Source organism: Chelonia mydas, chromosome 6 (genome assembly GCF_015237465.2).
Source record: "Chelonia mydas isolate rCheMyd1 chromosome 6, rCheMyd1.pri.v2, whole genome shotgun sequence".
In the NCBI taxonomy this organism is placed as follows: Eukaryota; Metazoa; Chordata; order Testudines; family Cheloniidae; genus Chelonia; species Chelonia mydas.
This window is the reverse complement of record NC_051246.2, coordinates 62,334,714-62,360,884: the sequence shown is the minus strand read 5'-3', so window position 1 is coordinate 62,360,884 and position 26,171 is coordinate 62,334,714. Positions and strand designations below refer to the sequence as shown.

Below are 26,171 nucleotides of genomic sequence, written 5' to 3'. Positions count from 1 at the left end.
CTCTTCCAATCTGCCCTGGAGGAAAATTCCTTCCCGACCCCAAATACGTATAAGGTGAATTGAAAAATACAATTTCTTTTATCATTTTTACAGTGCAAATATTTGTAATCAAAAATAATAATATAAAGTGAGCACTGTACATTTTGTATTCTGTGTTGCAACAGAAATCAATATATTTGAAAATGTAGAAGAACATCCAAAAATATTTATAAATATTTTAATTGGTATTTTATTGTTCAACTGTGTGATTAATCGCGATTAATTTTTTTTAGTTAATCGCGTGAGTTAACTGCAATTCATCAACAGACATAGAAATTACCTGATCAGCTTAACTAATATTCTCTTTTCTCCTTCCTCACAGGGTCTGAGATCCTAGAGCAGGGGTGGGCAAACTTTTTGGCCCAAGGGCCACATCGGAGTGTGAAACTGTATGGAGGGCCAGATAGGGAAGGCTGTGGACATATCCCTAAACAGCCTGGCCCCCTCAGAACTACCCACCCATCCAAACCCCCCCCGCCTTGTCCCCTGACTGACCCCTCCCGGGACCCCCACCCCTAACCGCCCCCTATCTAAACCCTCCTGTCCCCTGCCTCCCCCCAGAACCTCTGCCCCCAGGGAGTCCCTGCGCCTTATCCAACCCCCCAGCCCATGTACCATGCCGCTCAGAGCAGCATGTCTAGCAGCCGTGCCACCCAGCCAGGGCCAGAACCAGATTCGCTGCCGCGCTCCCCTGCAGAAGTGCACAGCCTCGCCGCCCAGAGCACTGCCCGCGTGGCTGCAGGGGAGGGGTCGGGACTAGTCTCCCCAGCGGGGAGCTCAGGGGCTGGGCAGGATGGTCCTGTGGGCCGGATGTGGCCCGCGGGCCGTAGTTTACCCACATCTGTCCTAGAGCCAGTATTAGGGCTTTCTTCCAGTGAAGTATCCCCAGAGCTTGAGAGGAGACAGTCCTCAAAGAATAGAGTGGAAGTTTGGCTTGAGTGAGTGCAGCTAAAGGAAATGTTGAGAAGGTCTCTTTTGTGTATAAACCCTGTGCCTGAATTGTTTTGTTTTTATTTTTATAGTTTATAGTGTGCCCATTGCCACTGTGTGACATGCCAGGATGCAAACATCTATTTAGAATTGCCCACAGTTGGCAGCATTACTGATCCTTCATTCTATTAACCATCCAAGAAACAAGAACAGAGAAAGAAAATGCCTTGGTTTAGTCTAGTAGTTCTAAAATGTGGTCTGCAGAGCACATGCTGTTCATCACTGGTGCTGATTAGAAGCAGGTGAAAATGAGGAAGAGCCACCCTAGCTGCCCATAAACATTGCCATCATTGCCACAAGGATGTTGTGGGATTGAGAGGCTAAGAAACAAAGTGGACTTGTACAACTGGGAATGGCAGTGGTGTGTCCAAAAGATTCTTTGTCTAGTAAATTATGGTCCATATTATAAAAAAAGTCTGAGAACCTCTAGTTTAGATATATATGGCAAAGGTGTGGCTGAAACAAGTAACCTTTCTTCATGCACTGAAAGCAGATTCCCCAGTTTGGGGCCCTTCATTCAGAACACGCAGTCCTGAAGATCATCTCCTTTGAAGTGTACAGGGAGAAGGGTAGATGATCAGGTATCCAAGTTCCAAATTTATGTCCAGATTTATAGACTAATAAAACAAAAATCTTTAATCCCATTTGGAAGTAGATGGGAAGTAAGTGTGGTAAAAGGATAATGCAAGTATAATATGCTCCTGACAATCTGCTCCAGGAAGCAGGCAAACTGTTGCATTCTGCACTAGCTGTAGCATGTGCATAGTTTTTAACCCATTACAATCTAAATGTCACAAACTGCTTAGCACCTATCCTCAAGAAATACAAGAGATCAGGAGGATCGTTTGTTCTATGTGCACTTTTTAAAATATGTTTATATATTTGTATTTAAAAAAACAACTTAAACAGAGTTCTCTGGGGCAAGAAATATCTATTACCATGTACACAGCACCCAGCACAATGAGGCACCAAACCTGACTCGGGCATCTGAGTGCAAGTGTAAGACAAACAAGAACATAACTTAATTTTATATTGATTTTCATTTTGGGAATGAGTTACTTGGGGTTGACATGCGGGGAGAGGAAGGGATTAGAAGAGTAGGTAAAAGTAGATGGGTGGAAGAAAAGGGGATGAGAAGCAAAATATATAGGGAAAGTTGGATTGGGCACCTGAGGGATTAGTGTAATAGAAAAGGGGTGGGATGAAGGGAGACTAGCAACCAGTGACAATACAGCAGTTATACCAGTGTTGTGTGAATGATTTATGTCTGGAGACTCAGCAGACTCTCCTGGCTGCTGCTGTACTATGTGGAGTGTGTGTAGGGAGGTCACTAGGCCCAGGCAGGTTCCTTTGGCCCTGGGGGTTAGGTACAGGTGAGCCGGAAGTCCCTGACTTACCTGTTGCACCCTTGGCTGTGGCTGATGTGCTGGCTCTTCTGGGAAAAGAGCCCTGATTGTCTGGGAATTTCTATAGTGAATTGTCAACCATGGGATTGTGACCCACTGGGATTCATGAACAGGTTCAGAGGGATCATGATGCGTTTCCTTTATGGCTAGATGGAAACTTTTTATCTGTTGTAACAAGATGGCATAGTATGGAAAAAGTTTAGAACTACTGCCATAGTCTATTCCTTCCAAGCTCCTCCTAGCTGCCATTGTTCCCCATGCGGAGTGGGGTAGGCTGCTGGTCCAATGTGCTTGAATGGACAATTATATCAGAGCAGAAATCCTGTGCATTCCTTAATGTATTGCAGGGTTGAATGCGATGCAGTTACAGAACCTGGCTGCATTAGCAGCTGCAGCCAGTGCAGCTCAGAATACACCAAGTGGCACCGCTGCACTCACTTCTTCCAGCAGTCCCCTAAGTGTGCTCACCAGTTCAGGTAAGAAGGCCATTTATTGCATCGTGCATTATTGCATGGCTTCGGTCAGCTCTGGAGTCCGTTTATGCCACCCTCTCTCTCTGTCCGTAGTTAATGCTCTGTGTATTCTTCAGTAGGTAGACAGTAGTAACCAGTAGAAATGGTCTTTTTCTCACCTGTCCAATGAGGTTCTCTAGTATTTGTTAAGCTAGGTATGCTTTTGTGTGAAGAGGTTATTTTCTCCAGGAGCTCACTTTAATCTTGAGTAAAAGGAAGTGTTGGGATTTCCATAACACAGGAAGGCAGCACTTCTCTAGTCATTGCTAGTACATGCAGGTCACATGGTCCATCACTACTCAAGCAGCATTTTAGGCAGATGCTGTAGGGTTTGTGGCCTCTCCCAAATTTTCTGGCGATAGACACGCCCTGGAACATGGAGTAGCACACATGTATGCAAGAAAATCCATACACAGCTTTATCTTCATTAAAGCCTGAGGAGCAATCACAGTTTCCTCTAAAACTAACATACCTCTAATTTCCAGTATGTTTTGTTGCGTGGCTAGGGAGAGGAGACATTATCTCACTCAGCTGCTCATGCAGGGATGCAAATACAGAAAAAGTTATTTTATTCTCCTTACCCCTTTTTATTCTTTCAGATATCTTTATTATGGGTGTAATACCAGGGAAATTAGAACATCTAAGATCTCCTTAAGCACTGTCTTGTTGATTTCTTGTTAAATGTGATTATCTAGACATCCAAATTAACAAAGATAACAAATGGCAAAGCAAAAACATATACCCAAACTAGATTATATGAGCCACGCTCTATTTTAGTACCAGTGTAAGCCAAAATTTTGCCTGGGCCAGCTGCTTCTGCCTACTCTAAACCACTGACACGGGAAAAGAAGGAGGTCCTTTATTTATAGAGCCCATTTCTTGCTTTGGATTGTCATGATTTCAACCCCCGTTGATCATCATTAAAATTCATAGAGAGAGGGCTGTACTTTACTGGTCTGTAGCAGAGAGTTTTTCTTTTCATGGAAAGGCCTAATTGCTCATCCAGCTCTAATATACAATCTATAGAGGAGATAATCTTACCTCTGTCTGCCAGACCAATCTACTATTGTACTGACTCAGATACGTACTTCTCAGCAGGCCCAGATGGCTAGTATTGGAGAAGGAGACTTATGGGAACTTATGGGAAAGGTATATTGCAAGGTCAGAAGTTAAATTGTGGACCTTTTGGTTTTGATTTAAATCAGAAGGCTTCCCCTATGTATGGAAGTCCCTAAAGAAGACTCAAGCTCAGAGGGCCTTCAAGAGAACGCCTGTTGTCAGAGAAAAAAGAACAGGAGTACTTGTGGCACCTTAGAGACTAACTAACTTATTTGAGCATAAGCTTTCGTGAGCTACAGCTCACTTCATCGGATGCATTGTCAGAGAAGTTGTCTTTCATAATTTTTTTTACTGAGAGGTGTGGTTCACCAAAGTTGACAGTTACTCTTTCAGTTACTTTGGCTGCCTGTCAGACTACCCTATAGTAAAAATGTTTACCCTAAAATCCATGTCAAAGAGTTCAGGCTATAGAAGGGAAGAGAAAGAGAATTCCCAAGGTCCTCTGCTTCAGTCCCTTCCTAGATAAAAACATGGTAGTGCGCATAGTCTAAGAACATAGCTATTTCCTTGCACTGAAGGGCTTGAACTGTGGGGAATGGTTCTACTCTCTCAAGCTCAACTCATTTGAGATGCCAAAATGAGATTCCACACACAACAGATGCTCACAATATGATCACACAGGCTCTGTTGGGCTAGTCAGGCTTGGTTCTTACTCAGTAAGATTTAAAGTAAGGTGTATATATACACACAGCTAAGGCCTGACTCCCAGAGTTGTTAAGATGTCAGAATTTAAGCTTTCATTAAAAACTTGTTTCCAATCTTCACGTGTGAAGGAAGAAAAAACTTGAATGTGGCCCTAGTGTAACTGGTACAGTGGTGTTGTGTGAGTCTGCAGACAGCCTCCATCCAGCAGAGTGGAACAGTAGCCATCCAGGGTCCCATATCTACCACCAGAATAGAAGCTGGTCTTTGCTGCTTAATGGGGCTGCCCTGTAGGGTTTCAGTGCCACACTGGGCTCTCTACAATTGGCTTCCCTTCAGTGGAGCTTAGATGTTATGCAGGAATATCATCCACTTGATGAGGCTTAGATGCATCCCAGGGCTCTGCTCCTGCCCTTTGGCCTTTTTCCATGGGTCATATTGGAAGGAAAAAATAGTGGTTTTCTCTCAAGTGCCATCCACTCCTAGTGCCAAAATGAGATGCCACTGAGAGGAGATTGTGCAAATCTCTGATTCTCCTTATCCTTTCTTCTGTGCTTTAATAGCATACAGTATAACTTCAGAGTTACGAACTGACCAGTCAACCACACACCTCATTTGGAACTGGAAGTACACAATCCGGCAGCAGCAGAGACGAAAAAAAACGGGGGGGATGGGGAGAGGCAAATAGAATAGAGTACTGTGTGAAAATATAAACTGCTAAAAGAAAAAAGGGAAGGCAGCATTTTTCTTCTACGTGGTAAAGTTTCAAAGCTGTATAAAGTCAATGCTCAGTTGTAAACTTTTGAAAGAACATTTTGTTCAGAGTTACAAACATTTCAGTTACGAACAACCTCCATTCCCAAGGTGTTCATAACTCTTGAGGTTCTACTGTAATATAGTTAAATGTTGATATATCAACAATCATTGTTGGACATCTGAGTGACCATCCCAAGGAGATGTATGGGGGAATTCACATCTCTTAAAGCTATTGTTGCAGGCTCTCTGCAGACTCAGGCAGACATTACTGCGTCAATTACACTTGCTTCATGTTTTCAGGGATTTCTGCATAACTGCAAAGGCTAAAGACCTTAAAAAATTACAGTTGTGATTCTAGAGAACAAGATAGCAGCCCCAAGAAGATTGCTGGGGTTGTTGACCTAGCAAAATCTGGCTCAATTTTAATCCTATGCTGTACTGTGCTTGTATGCCATTTACTGTCATCCTTTTGAAAAAAGCAGAAGTAAAGCCCTATAAACAACGTTCAGTGTCATGGTATGTCTGCTCAGAATTAATCACAGAACTTTGAGTCTTGACACCACTGACATATCCGTTAATTGATCTCCACTATTATCTCCTCCTTTTTTTTAATTTGCATTTGTCACTGGGAGGGTCTTTGAGAAGATTACCTGTGGTGAGTTCAGTGGGAGGATTACCTACAACCTTGTCACTACAGGCTGTGATCTCTTCAGATCCTACAAGCTAGTGGAATGAGGCCTAGTTAGTGATACTTGTTAGACTGTAAGCTCTTTGGGGCAGGGACTGTCTATGTTCTGTGTTTACAGAATAGCACAATGGAGTTTACATAGCACAATGGAGCTGGGGCCTCTGGGCACTACTGCAATACAAATAGTAAGTGTAATAGTAAAACCTAAATAGTGTTAGTGATTTTAACACCTCTCAGGCCATGCTAGTCTCTTATTTAGAGCCCTTTTCTGGCTCCCCTTTTCTCATGTTAAATTCAACCTCATGGTCCCTCACTTTGAAGCTGTGCACAACATCACTCCTCTCTACATCTCTGCTCACATTTCTCCCTAATTCTATTCCACGGCTCCCTGCCTTCACTCTGGCCTTGTTTATGTGATTTAATTTAAATTTGTTTTTACATCAGTTTAGTTGAACCAGTGCAAACCCCCGTGTGGGCTCACTTATCTCAGTTTGATGGGTTATTTTGATTTAGCTTAAACAGATCCTAAATGACTAAGCTAAACTGAAATAAATGTCCACGCAACCTTTTGCACTCAAATCGGTTTAAAATTACACCGTAAGTTAAAGTGGTGCCTTTTTTTTATATAGACAAAGCATCTATTCCCTTCTCTCATGTCTGTTCCCTCTGTATCCTTCTCCACTCTTGGCTTCATTCCCTTTTTTGTGCTACTCCTTGTTCTTGAAATATTCTCTTTCTTGTGCTCCAAATGACTTTGTTCACATCCTGCCTTGTGGCACATTCTTCTACAAAGCTTTTCAGTAGTTAACCATTGTAGAAGTAAATCTCTTTTTAGACACAACACAATTAATACCATTTCTGAACTGTTAGGTGGCCCTCTTCCCTCCGAGTCAGTAAGGAAACAGTAACCCAGCTTAGCATTAGGGAAGGGATGCTGCTGTTAGATTATTTTAGTTGAGATGTAAAACAGAGGTTCTAACTAGACTCCAGAGGTTCTCTGGAACTTTTATAACGAGTAGTCTTGTTGACCAGGTATCATGGCCAAAATGAAATCCAGATTTTAAAATTCTGGTCTCCTGTGTTCCCCTAATTTTTATTGGCTACAGGATTGTTTATTTCTGCCTTAAAATGTTTTGTAGCTTTGCTGTGCCTTATTAAATAGCTAATATACCACCCCAGAAGAGGTTGAGTGTCAGATGACAGGTGAAATGATTAATGTATAAATTGTGTCAAATAGATTTGGATGAAAAATAGTGACAATTTTTACGAAATTTTTTCAAAAATTTGAAAAACGTCAACCAGCTTTAATAATATGTAAACCACATTGAGAACATTTTGGCTGAGGTGCAATTGAAACATAAGAGATTAACTGAATAGAATTTGCTAAAATGTCAGAGGATTTATCGCTCACTGATGCTTGTCAGCCTGTGTACGCTTGTGATCTGTCACATCCAAAAAGATGGCTCTGAGATAACTCTATAATAACAGAATGATTCCTCTTTCTTACCAGTGCTGAGACCTGTACAAATGACCTATGGTTTGAACATCTATTCCCCTGGAAATATCTCTTTTCAAACACTACTGACCTGAAAGAGACAGGCTGCTTCCTATCAGCTGCCCTATCCAATTTCTTGTGACTCTATCTGTTGTCGAATTGGGTTCAGTGTGGACTGCGAGTGTGTTAGAGACCACGCCTGATTAATAAATAACCTGTTTGATTATTTGCTTAAAAGGACAGTTAGCAATCACACTCTTGAGATGGAGGAGGAGAATGTTTGTGTTGGAGATATTTGTTCTCTGACTTGTTCCTGGCCCTGACTTCAGCCCCAGCTGCTGCAGCAGGAATTCCATAGTGGAAAGTGATTTCAGTTGCCGGAATGGATTCTAGGCATCTGTTCTCCGTGCTCTATCTGTAAGGGAAAACTTTGTGTTCAGTCTGACTGGAGCCTTCTTTAATCTCTCCAGGATCTCTCTCTCTCTCTCTCTCCCCCTCCCTCTCTCTCTCTCTCCCCCTCCCTCTCTCTCTCTCTCTCTCACTCACTCATATCTTGCATGTGATTTCCAAGGATGGATAGTAATAAAGTCTCGGATACTTTTTTATTCCACATTGCAGCACTACTGATTTTTATATAGGGGTGGAGACCCCAGCTAGTTATCATGCATTGGTTGCATCCAGACCTGGCTTAGATACTCTCCAGCTAATGTATTATTAACTATGTTGTTGTCGTTGTTTATATTAAGTAGCATCCAAAATGTGCTGGGTACTGTACAGACACACACAGACAGTCCCTGCCCCCAAAGAGGTCTTGCTATGAAAAGACAAAAACCGTTAAAAAATGCAGGAAAGGGATTCCTCCTACATGCACATCAATCAGTGGGTTGACTGGCCACAGCTTGTTCATTTTTTAATGTAAACTATTCTCAACTGCTCTGCTCTAGTCCTTATTAGTTGACTAGTTACTTGTCAACTAGTTACTTGTCACTAGTTACTCGGCATTGCAGTAAAAATGGGTTAACAAGGGATTTGAATGATAAAGGGCAAAAGTTATTGTTTGGTGTTTAATTCTCTCATTTTAATAGCAGGTTCCTCACCTAGCTCGAGTAGCAGCTCCTCTGTTAACCCAATGGCCTCTCTTGGAGCGCTGCAGACGTTAGCAGGTGCTACAGCAGGCCTCAATGTCAGCTCTTTAGCAGGTAAGCGCTGTGTAGTGAAGGGAGGGAAAAATGACTGATTACAATTCCTGTAGTTGTGCCGCGGCTCCCTGGATAAGCCACTCTCTTTGCTCCTGCTCGTTCTCGGTTGCTTGTTTCTGACAGCCGTGAAGTGTATTGAAAGTTGACTAGCATTGGCTCAGACACACCACTCAGTTATTAAATGTTCATTTCCCTTTTCTTGCATAGGGATGGCAGCCTTAAATGGTGGACTTGGCAGCAGTGGACTTGGCAGCGGTGGCCTCTCAAATGGCACGGGTAGCACAATGGAGGCTCTCACTCAGGCGTACTCTGGGATTCAGCAATACGCTGCTGCCGCATTGCCCACTCTCTACAACCAGAGTCTGTTAACGCAGCAGAGTATTGGTGCAGCAGGAAGTCAAAAAGAAGGTAGGTAGGAAGTTATGCAGAGGACTTGAGTGCTTGAGTGGGGGTTTGAGGAAGAGTAAGTCCTGAGCCTTATACACATACCACATGCACAGCATTTAGCTTCCTAGAATCATAGAAGCTAGAGTGAGAATTCTCCTATAGTTCCTCCATTTGTGGGGACCACTGCAGAATTGTTCCATATAGTTGATTTCTCTGAGGCTTTGTTCAGTTTTAAACATTCCTTTTGGGGGAAGTGTCGTCACAGCCCGACACGTGTCACTGTCAGGGAGATTTCTTTTCTTAATTTCATTTCATTACTTGTATTTCTGCCTTTTGTTACCACTCTGAACAGTCCCTGTCACTGGAATTTTTACACTTCAGATACTGAATTAATTTAGCATGTAGAGTGAAAGACTGTGAAAGAATGAGGACTATGGGACTGTGTTGTGGGCAGCAGGTGGAATGAGGAGGAGGATTGACTCAGAGGCAAGAAACAGAATCTGAGAGTTTTAGGGCATTGCCAATATACAGGATGTCAGGAGCATTTTAATTTTTATATTCAATTTGCTGTTTTCCTCATGCTGCAGACTTGGCATAAGTACCTGTTTTGTTTTAGTCAGCACCCTGGGCTGATGCATACCCATAGGTCTCCCATGCAGCAGCAAACAAGGAGATCTGTGTTGCTGAGCCAGTGTTGACTTCAGTGTGATGCAGGAAGTGTCGTAATCAGAGAAAGGCAGTGGGGAAGGAGCCAAAATCACTTTTAATATTTGATCCCAGCAACAGACCATGTTGCCTTATTTTGAAATCAAGTTGGTCCAGTTTCCTAGCAGGAAGTTTACTGCTTTCTCGGGGAGGGGAGGGCAAAATTAATTATATTGAATGGCTCTTGGCTCTCTGCTTTGAGATTAGGGCCCAACCTCCCATGTTTTTGCTGAATTTGTGTTTCTGATCAATGGATGTTTTGAAGGTCCAGAGGGAGCCAATCTGTTCATCTACCACCTCCCCCAGGAGTTTGGGGACCAGGACCTGCTGCAGATGTTCATGCCATTTGGGAATGTCGTCTCCGCCAAGGTTTTCATTGACAAGCAGACCAATCTAAGCAAGTGTTTTGGTATGTTGGTTCCAGTCACTGTTAGTAGCAGGGAGTGAAGAATGAGAAGATATATCACTGCCATTCTCTGGGAGAAAATAAGTTGGGTGGAGGTTTTCATGGAGGGATGGCGGACAGTTGCATATGGTGGTCAGATAGGCAGAAGTATTTTTCTTTATTCTTTGACCTCAATAGTCAGTCTGTCTAGAAAAGCCCTGGCCTTCAGACTCCGGTAGCCTAGCCTGAGGTGATGCTGAAATAATGTGGGTGTGGGCAACCCTTATAGTTAGGACCCTACCAATTTCACGGCTGTGAAAAAAAAAGTGTCATAGAATGTGAAATAAGTCCTTCCCCATGAAATCTGATCTCGCTCTTGCTGCTGGGAGTGCCCCTGTTAAGATGCTCCTAGCTGCACCTCCCTGCTGGGTTGGGAAGGGACAGGACTTGTCCTTCCTTTACATGGCAGCTGGGGGCAGGGGTGAGATCAGATCCACCTCCAAGTGCCTCCCCCTGCTCCTGGAAGCACCCCAACCAGGGAGCTCCCAGCTGTAAGCCCCTGCTGGACTGGGGAGATACAGGACCTGTCCTTCCCTTGCATGGCAGCTCTGGGGGAGATCAAACCCACTTCTGGATACTTTTTGGGTTGGGACCCCCATGGTTACAACACTGTGAAATGTGAGATTGACCAATTTTAAAACCCTCTGGCTGTGAAATTGATCAAAATGGACTGTGAATTTGGTAGGGCCCTACTTATAGTAGAGTCCCTCAATCCTGTTATCTACTGGGCCTCCTTTGCATATTGGGATAACTGCAGCTGATCCTACTGGCGCATATGACAGATGGTTCCTCACAGTGTCTTTTCTAGTGCTTTTTCCAGTCTAGTTTTGAGCAAGTGATGTGCATTACCTCATGTCATTTAAGAGATTATTTCACAGCCTAATACAGTTCATTATCTGGAAGGTTTTCCTGATATTCACCTGGAATTTTCCTTTTTTGAATTTCATCCCATTACTCCTAGTTATGCCACAATGTACTGCCCTAAATAATTCATCATCATTAGTGTTTACACCTTGAAAAATCTGCAGACTGTTGTTATGGTACCATCCCGACTGTTATTGGTTAGCCAAGCAAGAGTGGATTCTACTCACATCCATTATTAAGGTTGCAATATAGCTTCCATTATAATTTCCTGTCTTATCAAACATATCTTTGTGAAACATTCATCTCATACTGAAATTCCCAATACTTGGTTTGTGTCTGAAGGGGATTTTTTAAAGTTCAGCCAAAGTCCTTAAAGCTTTAATTGAGATAGAACCACTTTTCCTATGTAGAAGATGGCAGAGAATCTGGTTCTTCTGAAAATCCTGATTTTAAACAGAACTACAGGATGAGTGTGGGGAAAAGCCTTCCCTCAGAATTTGCTGCATCTTAGATTTGGAAGAAAATATTATCTCTTAGCAGACGATATTGAGCATGCTTAAGTCTACATAGAACATAATAGAGCCTTGCTCATTTTGTGGCTTTGCTGCACGTTCTCTATGCCTGTCCTGAGCAGGGCCCTGGGAAAATCTGCAGAGAGAGATTGTGAACATCTCACTGAACTATGCACAGCAAAATTCTCTCAGATCCTGCCTTAACAATAGAAACTAGAGCAGTGTGGGAGTGAAAAAGCTTAATGGATGTTGCCGTCTCAAAGGTGTTTCTACAACAATCTATACACACTGCGTTTTCATCCAGCCCTCCAGTGTAAACAGCTGTACTGCTCCCCTGTTAACTCAACTTGCAAAATACTTCCTCCAATCAAACAAATAGCAGCAACAAAGGAGGCAGTTTATTTTATTTATTATTTTTTTTTATACCATGCCAATCACTCTGATATCTGGGTATTGCCCAGATTGAATTTCAAAGCCTAATTTGGATTGTATAAAGTCTAACGCTATTAAGCAAGGCTGTTTAGTATTTTCTGTTTTTCTTAAAAAACATCCCTGCATTTACGTAAATTTGACCTTGCAATGTTAAAATAACAAAGCAAGGAAATACTAAGGTTAAGATTCCACCATCTGTGTTCACTCAACTAAACTGAACATACATACTATTTTCCATTCTTCTTTTCCTGGTTAAATGTATAGAGATTAATATAAACTGATCTTTAAACATATTCCATAACACATGCAGGATGTAGAGTATTTATGGTCAAATCATCGTTGATTAGGAGATAACTTTTGTATCTCCTAATTTATGGTCATTTTAACTCTGCAATCTTAACATGGTGCTTTTTGTGTATAGTTCTGTTGATTTTTTCCTTAGAAGTTCTCTAATAATTTTTCTTGTCTCTGAACTCCTGCCAATTTGTCGATATTTTTTCTGGTAATGAGGTGCACGGTCATACTAGAGCCTTAGGGAATGGGACTACTCTTTCCTTGCACTGTGATGACTGTAGTATTCAACCCAAAATTTGCACTGGTCATTTTTGCTTTGGAAACTTATGTCTAATTTCGTGTCCCTCAGTGCTGCTGAGTCTCTCATAGTATTACTGCTTCCCTGGTTTCTCCCTCTCTTTTCAGTTACTGTGATTTTGGTTATTTTTCCAAGGATGTGTTTATCTGCATTATCCCAAGCTATCACATTTTGTTGTTTTCTGCCCACATATTTATCCTCTCTACATTCCTTTTGTATCTTCCTTTGTCTTCACTAGTATTTCCATCTCCTTCCAGGTCCGTAATGTCCTAGTTGCTCTCTATTCTACATCATGAGCAAAGATGTTTAGCGAGTCCAGAACTAGCAGATTCCTTGTGGTACTCCGTGAAATATTTCGCCAACTCAATACTTCAGTATTTTCAGCTGGCTAGTGTTCTGTGCATGTTATTGTTCATATTCAAGTTATTTTGAATAAAATGTCTGCTTGATAAAAATAAATATCTAAAACTGCACTTCTGTCAACGAATTTTGTAATGCTATTAAAAGAGCTAAACAAGTTTGTCTGGCAAGATTTGTGTTTTGAAAATCCACCATGCTGTTTTTGTTGCTTATGGTACCATTATCCTCTAAATGTTTAGCAATGTTTTTTCTTTTAATATTTGTTCTATTATTTTAGTAGGGATAGAATTTTAGACTTAACAGGAACCTAATTAGTAGGATGCCTCATTTCATTTTTTGAAGATTGGGACTATGTTTATATTTTCTCATCTCTCCCCAGTTACAAATAATACTTTAAAATAAGTGAGTGGTTTGGTAATTTTTTGGTTAGTTCCACTAAATCCTTGGATGTACCTAATCTGACCTCGTTTACTAAGAAAATGTGAACATACTTACGTTTTCCCTTATGTTTTTAGTCAATATCTATTGCTATATATCTTTGTTACTTCCCAATTGTCTTTCCTTGTTAATGTTTTTCTAAGGCAAACTTTAAAAAGGAGTTAATTATCTTGGCTATTTTAGGATAATTTTCATGTCCTTCCTCACTTCTTAATACAGTTAATTTCTCCCAAGTACTACTTACCCTGATTATATATCTGTAAGAACATTTTTATTCTCCTTAGTCCCCCTGGTTAGTATATTTCATTCTACGTTTTGGCTCCTCTTACTTCCCCCTGTCCACTCACAGCTTTAATTAACTTTTGTAAACTTCTTTCTTTGCCTTCCTCTTTTTTCCTTTTCCAGTAATTTGTTTATTTTGAATTCAGATTGCAGATAATTCCTCATGAAACCACCCTGGCTGCTGCTTTTACTTTATATTATTTTTTCAACAAAGTTATAGTCTGTTTTGCCTTAGGTATCATGTCTTTCAATTACCCAGCCATCTTCCATGTTGGTGGATTTTAACACTTCCTCTCCTTTACGTCTTATTAGACTTCTTTCTGAGATCTAGTCCCTTTATACTATTGGATTCTGTGTGCACCCATTCTTTGTTATGCTGGATGCAAAGTAGTTTGTGCTCACTGATATCAAAGCTCACCTATTGTCATTCATTCCCTGTCAGTTTCTCTATACTGTGGTCCTCCAAGGCATCTTCTCCACTGGTTGGAATCTGTACTTTAATGATAGTAAAGTTTTTCTCTGAATAACTAAGGAACCTCTTTGAAACATGCTAGGTGTATTTGTTACCCAGTGGAGATCTCTGTGGTTAAGCCTTTCTGAGTACAGTATCCTGTGGTCCCAGGTACCCTGAGAGCTGGCTCATTTCACCTTCCTAATCTCTACTCTTAGGGGTCTCTAGCAAATGTCCACTGTTCCTCATTGTGGCCTTATTCAAAGAATTTTACCAATATACTTACTGTTTGTCTAATCATAGTGCCTCAGCATGTAAATATTTCTAATACACAACGCCACTTCTCTTCCCCTTTTACCTCTCCTATACTGACATTCCTGTTACAAAAGTTATCAGCTAGGTTTCAGTTATGCCCAATAAATCAGTTTTTGTTCTCATAACTGGAACATGGTCATTAGCTATAGTTAAGGTTACATGAGAATTTCCATGCTGAGCTCCTGTTTGCAGTTATTTATAACTTTCCAAAGTTTTCATCTTTTGGACTAAATATTTCCAAGTCTGGTCTCTCCCCAGGGATGAGTTTTTTGTAAAGTTTGAGCAAAAAATTAGTAAGCTATGTTTGAATCTGACAAGACTGGTGGAAAAACCTTTCTCTGTCTGTTTTAAAAAAAAAAAAAAATTGTAGTGCTATTTTTTTAAAACCACTCTTATGCCAAAATGGCTTGGGGTAAAAAGCTACAATTTGGCCAGGAACCTTTGAGAAGTGCCTGAGTGATCTAGTGAAGTTATGAGATTTTGAAAATGGCACTTCATGCAAACCTGTTTACCTTGAGATAACCTGGGTACATGCAGCTCTTGAAGCAGGGTCTTATCCACTTGTCTGTTTGGGATCTTGAGCATGCTGTAATTATGTATTTTTCCTTTTTCCAGGTTTTGTAAGTTACGACAATCCTGTCTCTGCACAGGCTGCCATCCAGTCAATGAATGGCTTTCAAATTGGCATGAAGCGTCTGAAAGTGCAGCTCAAGCGCTCTAAGAATGACAGCAAGCCATACTGAGCGCCCCTCCCCTTTGGGACTGGAGGGAGAAGGATCTTCTGGTAAGTTGGGGAGGAGCGCACTTAGTGATTCGAAGCCCTAAGGCTGTGTTTTTACAGTCTTGGATGCTGATCCATGCCATTCTAGCTGGCACATCTTCCCCTTGAAGACTCAGCTGCAGCATCTGCTGGGATTTCTGCTTCAGATGGAGGACAAGTTTGTGATTTTGTTTCCAGTATTTTACTTTGGAGTTTAGGTGCCATATCACTGAGGTGTTTTTTTGTTGTTGTTGTTTTTCCTTATTTGAAGTTTGCTGTGTTTGTATCCAGTGTGTGTTGAGAAGGACCAATGCCAGCTACCTTGGGGCAGGGAGGGGGCGGGAATACAAAAAGAGCAGCAGAACTGACACCACACCAGAGGGAAGAAGGAGGAGCAGAACTGACACCAGACAGCACTGAGGAAAAGAAAGGTGGGGAGGGAGAACCACCTTGAGATGGGCAAGGAGCAGACCTCATGTAGCCTTTGCCATGCCCCATGCTCTGATATTTCCTTAGTTAAATGTCTTCTGTGGGAATTTCCTAGCTGAATCTGTCTCTAGAGCATGTGAAAAATCTAAAAGAGAAAAGAGGTTAATGGGTTAAAGGAAAACTGCAGTGATTATTTTGCTATATAAAGTGGTATTTATTGTTGCACCATGAATGTATACAGCACTTTATAAAAAAATTTTAGACAAAAAACCTGCCCAAAAAACCTCATAGTCCATCTAGAGTTGCATATTAATTGAATAATTAATTGAATTTCCCAGTGTTTAGGAAATCTTACTCTTGACTGATCAGCTGGGAATTGTGCTAGGGTTTAGAAAGGCACTGTGGTCTGGAGGAATAAATTTGGGGCTGGAAACCAGGAACTCCTGAGTTCTTATCCCAAATCTGCCACAGACTTTGTGTCACCTTGGTCAAATCTCTTCCCATCCCTGTGCTTCAGTTTTCCCATTTGTACAATGATGATAATGCCCATCTCACAGGTCTTTGAATTAATACTCAATAAGCACAATCTAAATGCTAATTTATTATTATTAAACTATTAAATTAACAACAAACAATACAGCATCCTTTACAACAGCTTCTGAGGTTTCTCCTGCCTTGCACATCCAAGTGGGAGCTACTTCCTCAGTCATACTCTTTTCCAAAGGCAATTTCCTGTTCACTAGTAATTCTGTGATGTGATTTGGTATAGTAATTAGATTTACTTTTTACACTGCAGTTTTCCTTGAAAGTGGTGAGTGTACTAGAGCAGACCCTTGAACCACCCAGTCTTATTCTGCCTTTGGCAGTGGCTGTCACCCAGTATGTTGAAGGAAGAGCAGACACTCCCCTCTCTTGAACACACACATTCTTTGCACATTTGTGAATTTGCCAGTATGTTACAGGGGCTTTTGTATACACTGATTTTAGGAGGCTCAAAGCCCCTTTGAGACTCTGGCTTGAAGCACATCAAGGAGTCACAGTAGAGGCTAGTGCTCTAACCACCAAAATCCACCTCTGTCACATGGGAAGTTTACAGTTTCTGTATATCTTTAATAGAGATTCCATTTACCTCATATTTTCTCCATTTCCTCTTCTCCTTTATGTTCCCAATTTGGAGTGATGCTTTTCCTCAGCCCACCAAGTAACACTGCAATCATGTGTTTGGGAGCTGGCTCCTAAGTAGGAAGCATGTGTGGTCAGACACAGGGTGTTTACTTCCTTCTCTACTCTAGCAGGAGGAGCCATAAGCCCCTGAAATGTTAGAATGTGCATGTGTTTACAGATACTCTGTTATGGTCCATGGGGAAAGTCAGGCATATCCAGGGACTGGGTCCCCTGGACTCTTAAACCTCATAAATACAAAGCCTGACCCATAGCATCAGAGCACCAGGGTAAAGTGCCCTTTTGTTGATGAGTTTGAAACTCAAATAGTTTTTTGGTGCCAACCTGTCTGTAATCCTGGCAGATGGGTAGGAGAAATTGTCAGTATTATACAGAGAAAATTGTGGTGACAAAAGGTTAAATGCCCAGACTGCCAAATTCCCATTTATGCTGGCATATGGTACCCTTTCATGTTGACTATTTGGGTCTCTATAAACATACATACATATATATATACACACACACACACTCTTAGGTGAACCGTGTACACTTGAATACTGTGCACTGGGAGAGATGTGTCCTGGTTTTCTGAGAAGAAAGTGTTGGAGTGTTAAGGCCGCTAAGGTCATAATGGGATTATTTTATAAATATACTTTGCAAAAAAAAAAAAAAAAAAAAAAGAATAAAAGAAAAAAGATCATGATTGGGAGCAACCGCTCCAAGCATGACCTGCTGTAACCAAGAATGTTGTTTCTATTTTTATAGAAGTTTTATACCGCTCCAGGGTGGAGAATATTTATTACTTAAATTATTTCACTGGAAAAAAGGCCAGGGTTTGTAGAATCCTGAATGTGATTGTTTTACACATACAATGATGTGCATGATTGAAACTACTGATTTTCAGTGGCCTGTTTGCAGGCTGACTAACTGCTAAATGAGGAAGGATTAATGCTGTGAAGCATTGAAGGGGGGATAGCTGTGCTCTGTGGTCTCTACAGTCACTCTTATATAGCATGCTACATACTGCTGAGACCCTTGCTCCATTTCCCCATTGACCCCAGACATGGGCCTGTTCCTTTAAGTAGTCATTTCAGTTGCCCTGTACTTAGTATCTTTAGCCTTTGCATCCTGTTACTATGCTTCCAGTACTGACCAGACTCTGCCCTGTTGTAGACAGGTGTAACTTCCATTGATTTAAGTGGAAGATTCACCCATTTATGCCAGGGATGAATTTAGCCCTATGACTCTTCCCAGATAATTTGATTATCTTTACTACAAGCCTAACCTGGGCTAGCTCTTGTGCCTTACTGGCATGACTATAATGCAAGTATTGCCAACACAAATCTATGCAGGTTAAATTCTAAGGGCCTAATCCCCAGCGTCTCTGAACTGATGCAATTCCATTGAATGTAATTGAGCTACACTAATTTATACCAGCTAAAGATCAGACCCTAAATGTGTGTCTGTTTCAGCTTCATTCAGTCTATTGGTGTGTCCAGGCATGTGGTGCCAAAGTTCATAAATGCATCAAGTCTCTGACTGGTGAAGGTTTTTTTGCTGCGCAGTGCAGCTGATTGTATAAAATAAGTGTGTTTATTTCTGCTTGGTGGCAGCTGCTATAGACTATGGTTTTCTGCCTCTTCCTTCATTCCTTCCAGATTTGAACAGAGTTTTCTTCCTCACAATTTGGCAGGAAATCCTGTATTTTTTTTTAATCACTCTCATGCTCTCATTCTATTGCAAATCAAATCAGTCAGCTGTTTTGGGGACCACTGGAATAAATTGACTAAACATAAAAGCACACTCTAAATTAGCAGCCCATTGTGACAAAAATCTGGTAAAATCACTTTGAACTACTCTTTAGAAATAATCCAAATGAGAAACTGTCCCCAGAACAAAAACTTTGTATGCTACCAAAGATTATTAAAGCTGAGACTGGAAGGGAGAAGAAAGGAATTTACGTAATTGAAACTGGCAAAATTATTTGGGACAGACTTGACCCATTCTGAAATACTTAAATATTGGAAGCTATCTCAAAATACTTAGGTTGGTTATAATCAATGCACTTCTCTGAAATGTCTTAATGTTACATTGATATTGGCATAAGAGTTGACTCTGTTCAAATAACTACAGAAGGATTTGCTTAATAGCCAAATGGGCAAAGTATTTTGTATGCTCATAATCTAAAGAATCTGGATTTTCCAAAGAGATTCTACAACAAAATCCAGTATGATTTTTGTTGAACCACAGAACTCCAGACTGCAGGTGTACTCTGCAGATCCTTGTAAATAATCTGCGTCATAGAAACAAGGGGGAAGTATTTGCCTGCTTTGCAGACTTCAGAAGACATTTGATTCTACTTGGCATCCCATATTAAAAGCGAAGAATTAGGTAAGGCTGTAATTGATCTTAGCCTGATACTGTTTAATATCTACAGCTGTAGCAAGCCTACTCTGATTAGATTCTTCAGCACCTAAATAAGAGTCTAAAATTAGATGTCTTCTTACAGCTTAGTTATCTTACCAGCATGCAGAGCTTGCACTTATTAGAAAATGCTTTTGATAAATATGCATTAAAATCAACCCTCATTTTGCTTAGGCTTAGAACTTTCCAAAAGAGTCCGAAACAATTGTTGGAAATATCTTTTATGTTTTAATGATGAGATAATAGATCAAACAAGTTAAATCTATCTGGAAAATACAGTTATCACCATGGGAAATTCCAACCAGGTAATTAAATCCTTAAATAAAAAGTCCTTAATCTAGACAGTAAAATGTATACTGGAAACTGGCCTGTGTGCAAGGCAGAATTAACTCAGGCAATTCCATTTGTTGATAGCTGTGTAGAAGAGGAGAAGGAATTCTGCATACTTGTGAACCCATTGACTTCCTCCTGAAATAAAACCAATAATCAGCAGCAATCTAAAAACAGCTCAGTGAAACACCTTTTTACATGACTATTTCACCTGAGCAATGTCACAGCTAAAAAATTACAAATCAAGAGCGCAGATGCCCACAGTGTACATTTGGATTTTCCTGATGCAAACAAATATAAGGATGTTGTGGATCACTAAGCGGAAATGTTACAAAGTATAAAATATGGAATGCAGAAAAATTTCAGTATTATGTTATCGACCACTAATGTGAGAGAGAAACAAGGACACAGAAATAACTGTCTCCCTTTCCTTACGTCATTATGTGTTTGCCCCAACCTGCCACCCCTCCAGTATTTCATCCAAGTCTCTCCTTTAGACACTTCTTCCAAAAGGCCTCTAATGAATCAGTCTTTCCCTCAAAATTGTTGACAGAGAAGACATCTGAAAATATCTACCAAAAATAAAAGGACAAAACCACACTAGGAATTCCTATGATGTCTGCTAAATGTCATTTGAAACCTTAGCTTTTGTTCTTTCCCATGCCCCATTTCTCCACTGATACTTTGCCTTTCTGGATTATAAGCTCTTTGGGACAGGGACCTGGTCCTTGTAGCTGTTTGCCAAGCACCTAAAAAAACGGCTAGAACTATAGAAATAATGTTTAATGTTGCAGTGTCTCTTGCTAGCTGAGGTTTCACTCAGTCTCCTTGCTCAGTTCTGTCTCCGGAAGGGTAAGCATGGGGAGAAAACCCAAACCACCAGTGCTAGCCAGCCTGTGGCAATATGTTTTTGTTGCCCCATTATTCAGAGGAGGGTCCTTCAGCTCCTCAAGCTAGCTGCAAGTGCTGTGGAATCATCAGGTTCACTCATAGGGATACTGAAAGCTTCACATCACTCACCAGCAACCCTTAAGCAGTTTTGAGAGACTGAAGGACATGGCACCACAACTGGGTGTAAAGTGGAATCCTAAAAGATACCTCCCTTTCTCTTCTACTTTCCACATTCCCTCTAAAAGGCTTTTGCAGTTTGGTGGCCAAGAGAAGACAGCAAAGCTGTTAGCGTCCCTTGGTAGGGATCCCATCAGATCTGAAAACTCTGCTCAAGAAAGGTTCAGACAAAATATCTTCCAGTGTTCCAAACTGGCAACAGTGACTGTAGAGTTTCTCAGTGCCCAGAATCCCTTTCTCACAAATCAGAGTGCAGGGGGCTTTCTATTGAAAGGGTTGGGAAAGGAAAATTTCTGCCCAGGTATAACTGTGTGAAAAGGGCTCAGCTAGGACAAGTCTTAAGGAATTCTTCTGTATTGTGTGGGGTTTTTGGTTCCGCTTATTTGTCTTGTACAGTCTTTTCATTTGGTTCTAAAATCAACCAACTCTCCCACTTTGTGGGTTCCTAAGGGATGGGAAGGGACTGGAGCTGAAGCAAAGAGCATGGATTTCCTGGGCTACCACTGCCTAAGCATTTCCCTTGATAAGACATAAAAAGGTCTCAACTGTCAAATCACCTGTGAACCACCCCCGTGTCCTCTGTCCTGTCTCTTGCTGTCTGAATTTCTGTGAGTGGGTGTTAATCCTGGAGCCGTATCTTTGGAGGTGGGCTCCTGGGGTGGGGCTTGCTCTGTTGTCTTTCTCACAAGCAGAGCTAGCAGGGACACTGGGCATGGGGCAAAGGTGAATGTACAACAGTCCCACAAAACCAGTGTCCAAAGGGAAATCCAGGCCTTTGCTTCCATTTTATTTCTGGCATTTTGATGTTTACTTGGTGTCCTCCATGTACCTTGACTTTTACTTGTCCATCGTTGGCATGTGCTGCCCTCCCTGTCAACTCCCCTCCCCAAGAGGTCTCATTGTACAGTGCCCATTCCTGTTCTCTCTCTCCTTGTTTGGATGTACTGCTCTGTGTAACTCAGTGGGTCTCCCTCTTTCTGGTTTGTTTTTTTCTAGATTCCTGCCGTTTGTTCATCGTTGTGCCTAAAGCATGTCGATGTGGCGTTCAAGTACATCGTCCAAATCCTTGTCTCTTCAGCTTCTCTGATGCTTGAACTCTCACCTTTGACCTTGTGTTGACCTTTGATGCTGATGTGTATTTTTATTATGTTTGTTTCTTCCTTTGGTTTTTTTTTTGTTTGTTTTTTTTTTTTGTGTTTGTGCTGCCAAATTGGTTTTGCTAGAAAGACTGCTGAAGGAGAATATTTAAACTTGCATTTGAATATAAAAAAAATTTCTATTTTTCTAGAACTTCGTAAGATAACCACTTGATTTTGTGATTCTGATTCTTTGTAATTTGTCTTCAGAGCAGCCTTGCTAGCATACCTCGTGGAGTATTTGTATTTCTGTGAACATACAGCCAGTCACTTTCTCGGCTTAGTTTTTTCTGTGTGCTTAGTTTTAAAAACAAAATTCTGAAGAAAAAAGTCAATTGATTGATGCGACTTAGACTTTCAGGAGGCTTCTGGTCACATTTTGCTGAAATGGTTTCTGTGCTTGAGGAGATAGCATGTATTTTTATGAGTTCAAACTCTGACTTGAGTGGCATCAGCACAAAACACTTGAACTATATTTTCTCCTGATTGTAGTGGCATTTTTGCCCTGGCACTTACTGTTTTATCCTTTCCTGTGTAGTTATCAGCCTTTGTCTGCAGTGAAAATTTGATCAAAGTTGATGTTGTATTTTGTTAAACTCCAGCATGCTTGTTTTGTTTTGTTTTTGTAACTACAATCTCCTCAGCAAAATGTGATTGTTTTAGTTTTATTCTTCCAAACTCAGATAGTGCATGTTTCCTGCTGTTTTCTTCACACCCTCGAATATATCACCTTCACCTCTCTGTTTTCTATAGTTTGTGCAAAAACTGAGCAATTTACTGGGTTTCAAAGGTATCCTTTTAAATTGGTGTTTTTTGGTGTGACAAATTTCTGATCAGATGCCACTTGAGGCATCTACCTGTGCACTTAGACTGTCTGCCTGACACAGCATCTGGGCCTTGTTCCATCTCCATAACTGTCAGAGGCTCCCAGGGGTAGGGTTTGTTGCATTGTTTTTAGTAGGCGTTTTGGTAGACCAGGACAGATGGGAAGCAGGTAAGTTGGGGGATATTTGCAGTAATTCTGCTTCTAAAATTCCAGGGAACTGGGGCTCCCTTCATACATTCTTAAATTTTATTTTATGTAATTTGGGGCAAAATTTTTGTGAGGTTCAGCCCCAGTTTAACACTGTCAATGAGATGGTGGAGGGAGGCTTAGTGGCTCAGGGTTAGCACTGGCAATAGAGTGTTCAGACTATCCCAGAGAAGGCCTTTGTAAGCCTGGTCATGCAATTGCTGGCTCTTACCCCAAATGACAAGCACAATACAACAGCTTCTTACGCTGTTACCTGAACAGGGTACCAACCCCAGGTCCTCTTCTCAGGGGCCTTAGCTGGGGAATCTCTATAGAGGTGGGGTGTTTTTTTGTTTTGTTTGTTTTTGTTTTTGTTTAGTCTTTAATTGGGTAAAGAGTCAAGCAGTTTCTGTTCCTGCCCTGCAGGACAGGTTACTATTCTAAGGGCAGCTGGCTTCCCCTGGCCCTACAAACCATCTGCTGTGAGACTGCATGGCTAGAAACTGGCACTTGGAAGCACCTGCAAGACTGTGGCTACGGCGAGACCCTAGTCACTAAGGGAGGTGAGTTGGTGAAGGACCCTAGTGTGGGAAAAGAATATGAGGTAAAATCCTAGGGGGAGAGAGGTTAGAAAGAGCAAAGGATGTGAGACTGATCTCCTGGCTGTGTAGGTTACCCTGTGCTTGGGGTGGTGAAAAGGGAATGAGACTATTTATTCTTTCCCATCCCAGAGTTGTCTGCGGATTTCACTACTTCTCAGTACATTTATTTTTGGCTGTGATTTATAGATCTGGGACTTGGGGGACGACGCTGTATGAGAAGAAGGTGGAGACTCATTTTGAGATAGGATTTTGAGATGGCTGCTGTTAGCCCCACAGTCTGAATGCATCAGGCCGTCTGTCATTTGGGGCACTGAGACCCCCCCAGTGTATTGAGTAATTTTGCCAATACATTTCTATACAATGTGCATTCAGTTCCATGAGGAACTCTGGGGAAACCTGTGGAAAAATCTCTGGAGAAAACCAAAATGCCAAATGTTGGATGTTCCTTTCCTTTCCTTCCTTTTCTCCCTTTGGTTGTTTTAATTGTTCTGTGGTGGTTTTAATGGATTTGAGACAGTGGAGCAGCAGCTGCCTTTCTGATTTTTGGCTGCTTTTTGTGAATAATTTAAAAAAGAAAATTTACATTTTGGAGACAAACCTGTGGGCTTTTTTATTGGTACAAACATTGTATTTAACACTAGGGGTTTTGTACAGTTTTTTGCCTTTTCTACTAGAAAACAATGTAAAGTGATTCACAATGTGACAAGAAAACAATTTGCCACTATGACCAAATGTAGAGTCTGTTCTGCAGTAACAGGATTTAATCAACTCAAAGTCGTGATTCAGTTGTAGAAATGCTTTTCTTTACCTTGTTTGAGCTGTTCCTTTTCTTGTTTTGATTTGCAAAACAAAATGTCTTCTTGTGTGAAATTGTGTTGTACTCTGTAGAAAATTATGGATTTTACTTTAAAGGTTTAAAAGCAGAGGAGCACATGTTGCTTTTCTGATCTGATGGCAGAGTTTGTGTAGTGGATTTAAAAATGAAAAGATTTGTTACAAGTTTGGAACGAGCAAGTATGTGTTAAAGGAATTTTCTTCCTTTGTGTGTATTTTTTTTTTTTTCCTTTTTGTCCCGATGGGGAACTTAAAGCTGTTTTAATTGCACAGACACACCAACAAGTCATTTTGTATATGCCAAGTGTGGTACCTTCCTTTGTTTATTTGCTATTAAACTGTTTGAGAAGAGTCTGTTTGTGTCATTTCCATGTTGAATCTCAATCTCTTACTCTACAAATGGGTGCAGGTGAGGAGAGGGGGCTCTGCCACCTGGGATTGAAAAGGGCATGGAGGAATACCTTCCAATTTCTTAGCCAGGCAATGTATGACAAAATGTTCATGATATGCCACTCTCTCTGGGTACATAAAATAGCTGTTGGTTTCATCACTGTGAGAATCTATTACTGTGAATAGATGTTGGCAAGAGTTTATTATCCTTTTATCTTGCCCTCCAGTTTCTTTTCTTCTGTATTATTTTTTTCTGAATATTTCTTGATTCACTAACTTCAATTGATGCTTTTCTTTCTCTTGGTCCTTCTCATTCTCTCTCTTCTCCTGGGAGCTCTCCTATCTTCCCCTGAATTTTACCCTTTCTCCCCCATGCTGGCAAAACTGTTAACTCAGTGGGAGCACGATTGGGCCTTGACCCATGGTGCAGTGTTCCAGGACTCCTCATACATACAGCTGTCTCTCTAAACTGGGATACAGGGTCCTGGGGCCCCTAACACACACCAAAAGGTGAACAGCTGGCTGCTCACAGAGGGATGGTGCACAGCATTTCCTGCACACACACACGGGAGGCATTTTTCTGTAGAGGAGAGGTGTTTACCCAAATAATATTTAGCAGGAGACGGGGGTTATTTATAGCAGTGGTTTTCAAACTCTTTTTCTGGCGACCCAGTTGAAGAAAATTGTTGATGCCCATGACCCAGTGGAGCTGGGGATGAGGGGTTAGGGGTTTGGGAGTGGCTCAGGGCTGGGGCAGAGGGATGGGATGAGGGCTGTGGAGTGGGGCCAGGAATGAGGGGTTCAGGGTGTGGGAGGGGGCTCGGGGCAGGGGTTTGGGGTTGCAGTGTGGGAGGGGGTCAGGGCTCTGGGCTGGGGAACAGGCCAATGGGAGTGCGGAACTGGTGCTCAGGGTGGGGGCAGCACATGGAGTCCTGTGGCCCCCTTCTCCCCTGCCTAGGAGCCAGACCTGTAGCTGGCCACTTCCGGGGCGCAGCACGATGTCAGAACAGGTAGAGACTAGCCTGCCTTAGCCGGGCAGCACTGCTGATGGGACTTCTAACGGCCCAGTCGGTGGTGCTGACCAGAGTTCCCGCGACCCAGTCCCTTCCATTCCGCGACCCAGTCCCAGGTCACGACCCATGGTTTGAAAACCACTGATTTAAAATACATTCTCCTTCCCTAAATTTCTCTGGCTGCTTCAACTGAATACAGTATTCTTCACTTCCTGTCCTAACCTATTTGGTAGCGTTACTCTCCACTGTTTCAGTGGCATGTGAAGTTCTCTGCTTGTGAAGCACTGTGAAATGCTTTGGAGTGAAATCTGTTGTGTAAGATGGAGGGGTTTGGGTAGACTGAATGTGATTCAATTAGAATCTGGCCAGGATATTAACATTAA

General features: G+C 41.6%; 1 protein-coding gene across 11 annotated transcripts in view; it reads left to right on the top strand.

Moving 5' to 3' along the window:
- The window catches only part of CELF1 (CUGBP Elav-like family member 1), a 104,071-nt gene that overhangs the window by 76,471 nt on the left and 1,429 nt on the right, over positions 1-26,171 (top strand). For 7 of the 11 annotated variants that reach the window (XM_007054271.4, XM_027832378.3, XM_043548642.1 and 4 more), the window contains 6 exons: positions 2,783-2,911; positions 8,733-8,846; positions 9,054-9,254; positions 10,204-10,347; positions 15,245-15,413; positions 21,798-24,739. In XM_007054271.4, coding sequence (XP_007054333.1) covers positions 2,783-2,911; positions 8,733-8,846; positions 9,054-9,254; positions 10,204-10,347; positions 15,245-15,372 — 716 coding nt within the window. In that variant the 3' untranslated portion in view covers positions 15,373-15,413; positions 21,798-24,739. Of the gene's footprint in view, positions 1-2,782; positions 2,912-8,732; positions 8,847-9,053; positions 9,255-10,203; positions 10,348-13,040; positions 15,203-15,244; positions 15,414-21,797; positions 24,740-26,171 lie in introns of those variants that run through there. The other 4 variants (XM_007054272.4, XM_027832390.3, XM_043548641.1 and 1 more) reach the window with 3 other exon arrangements.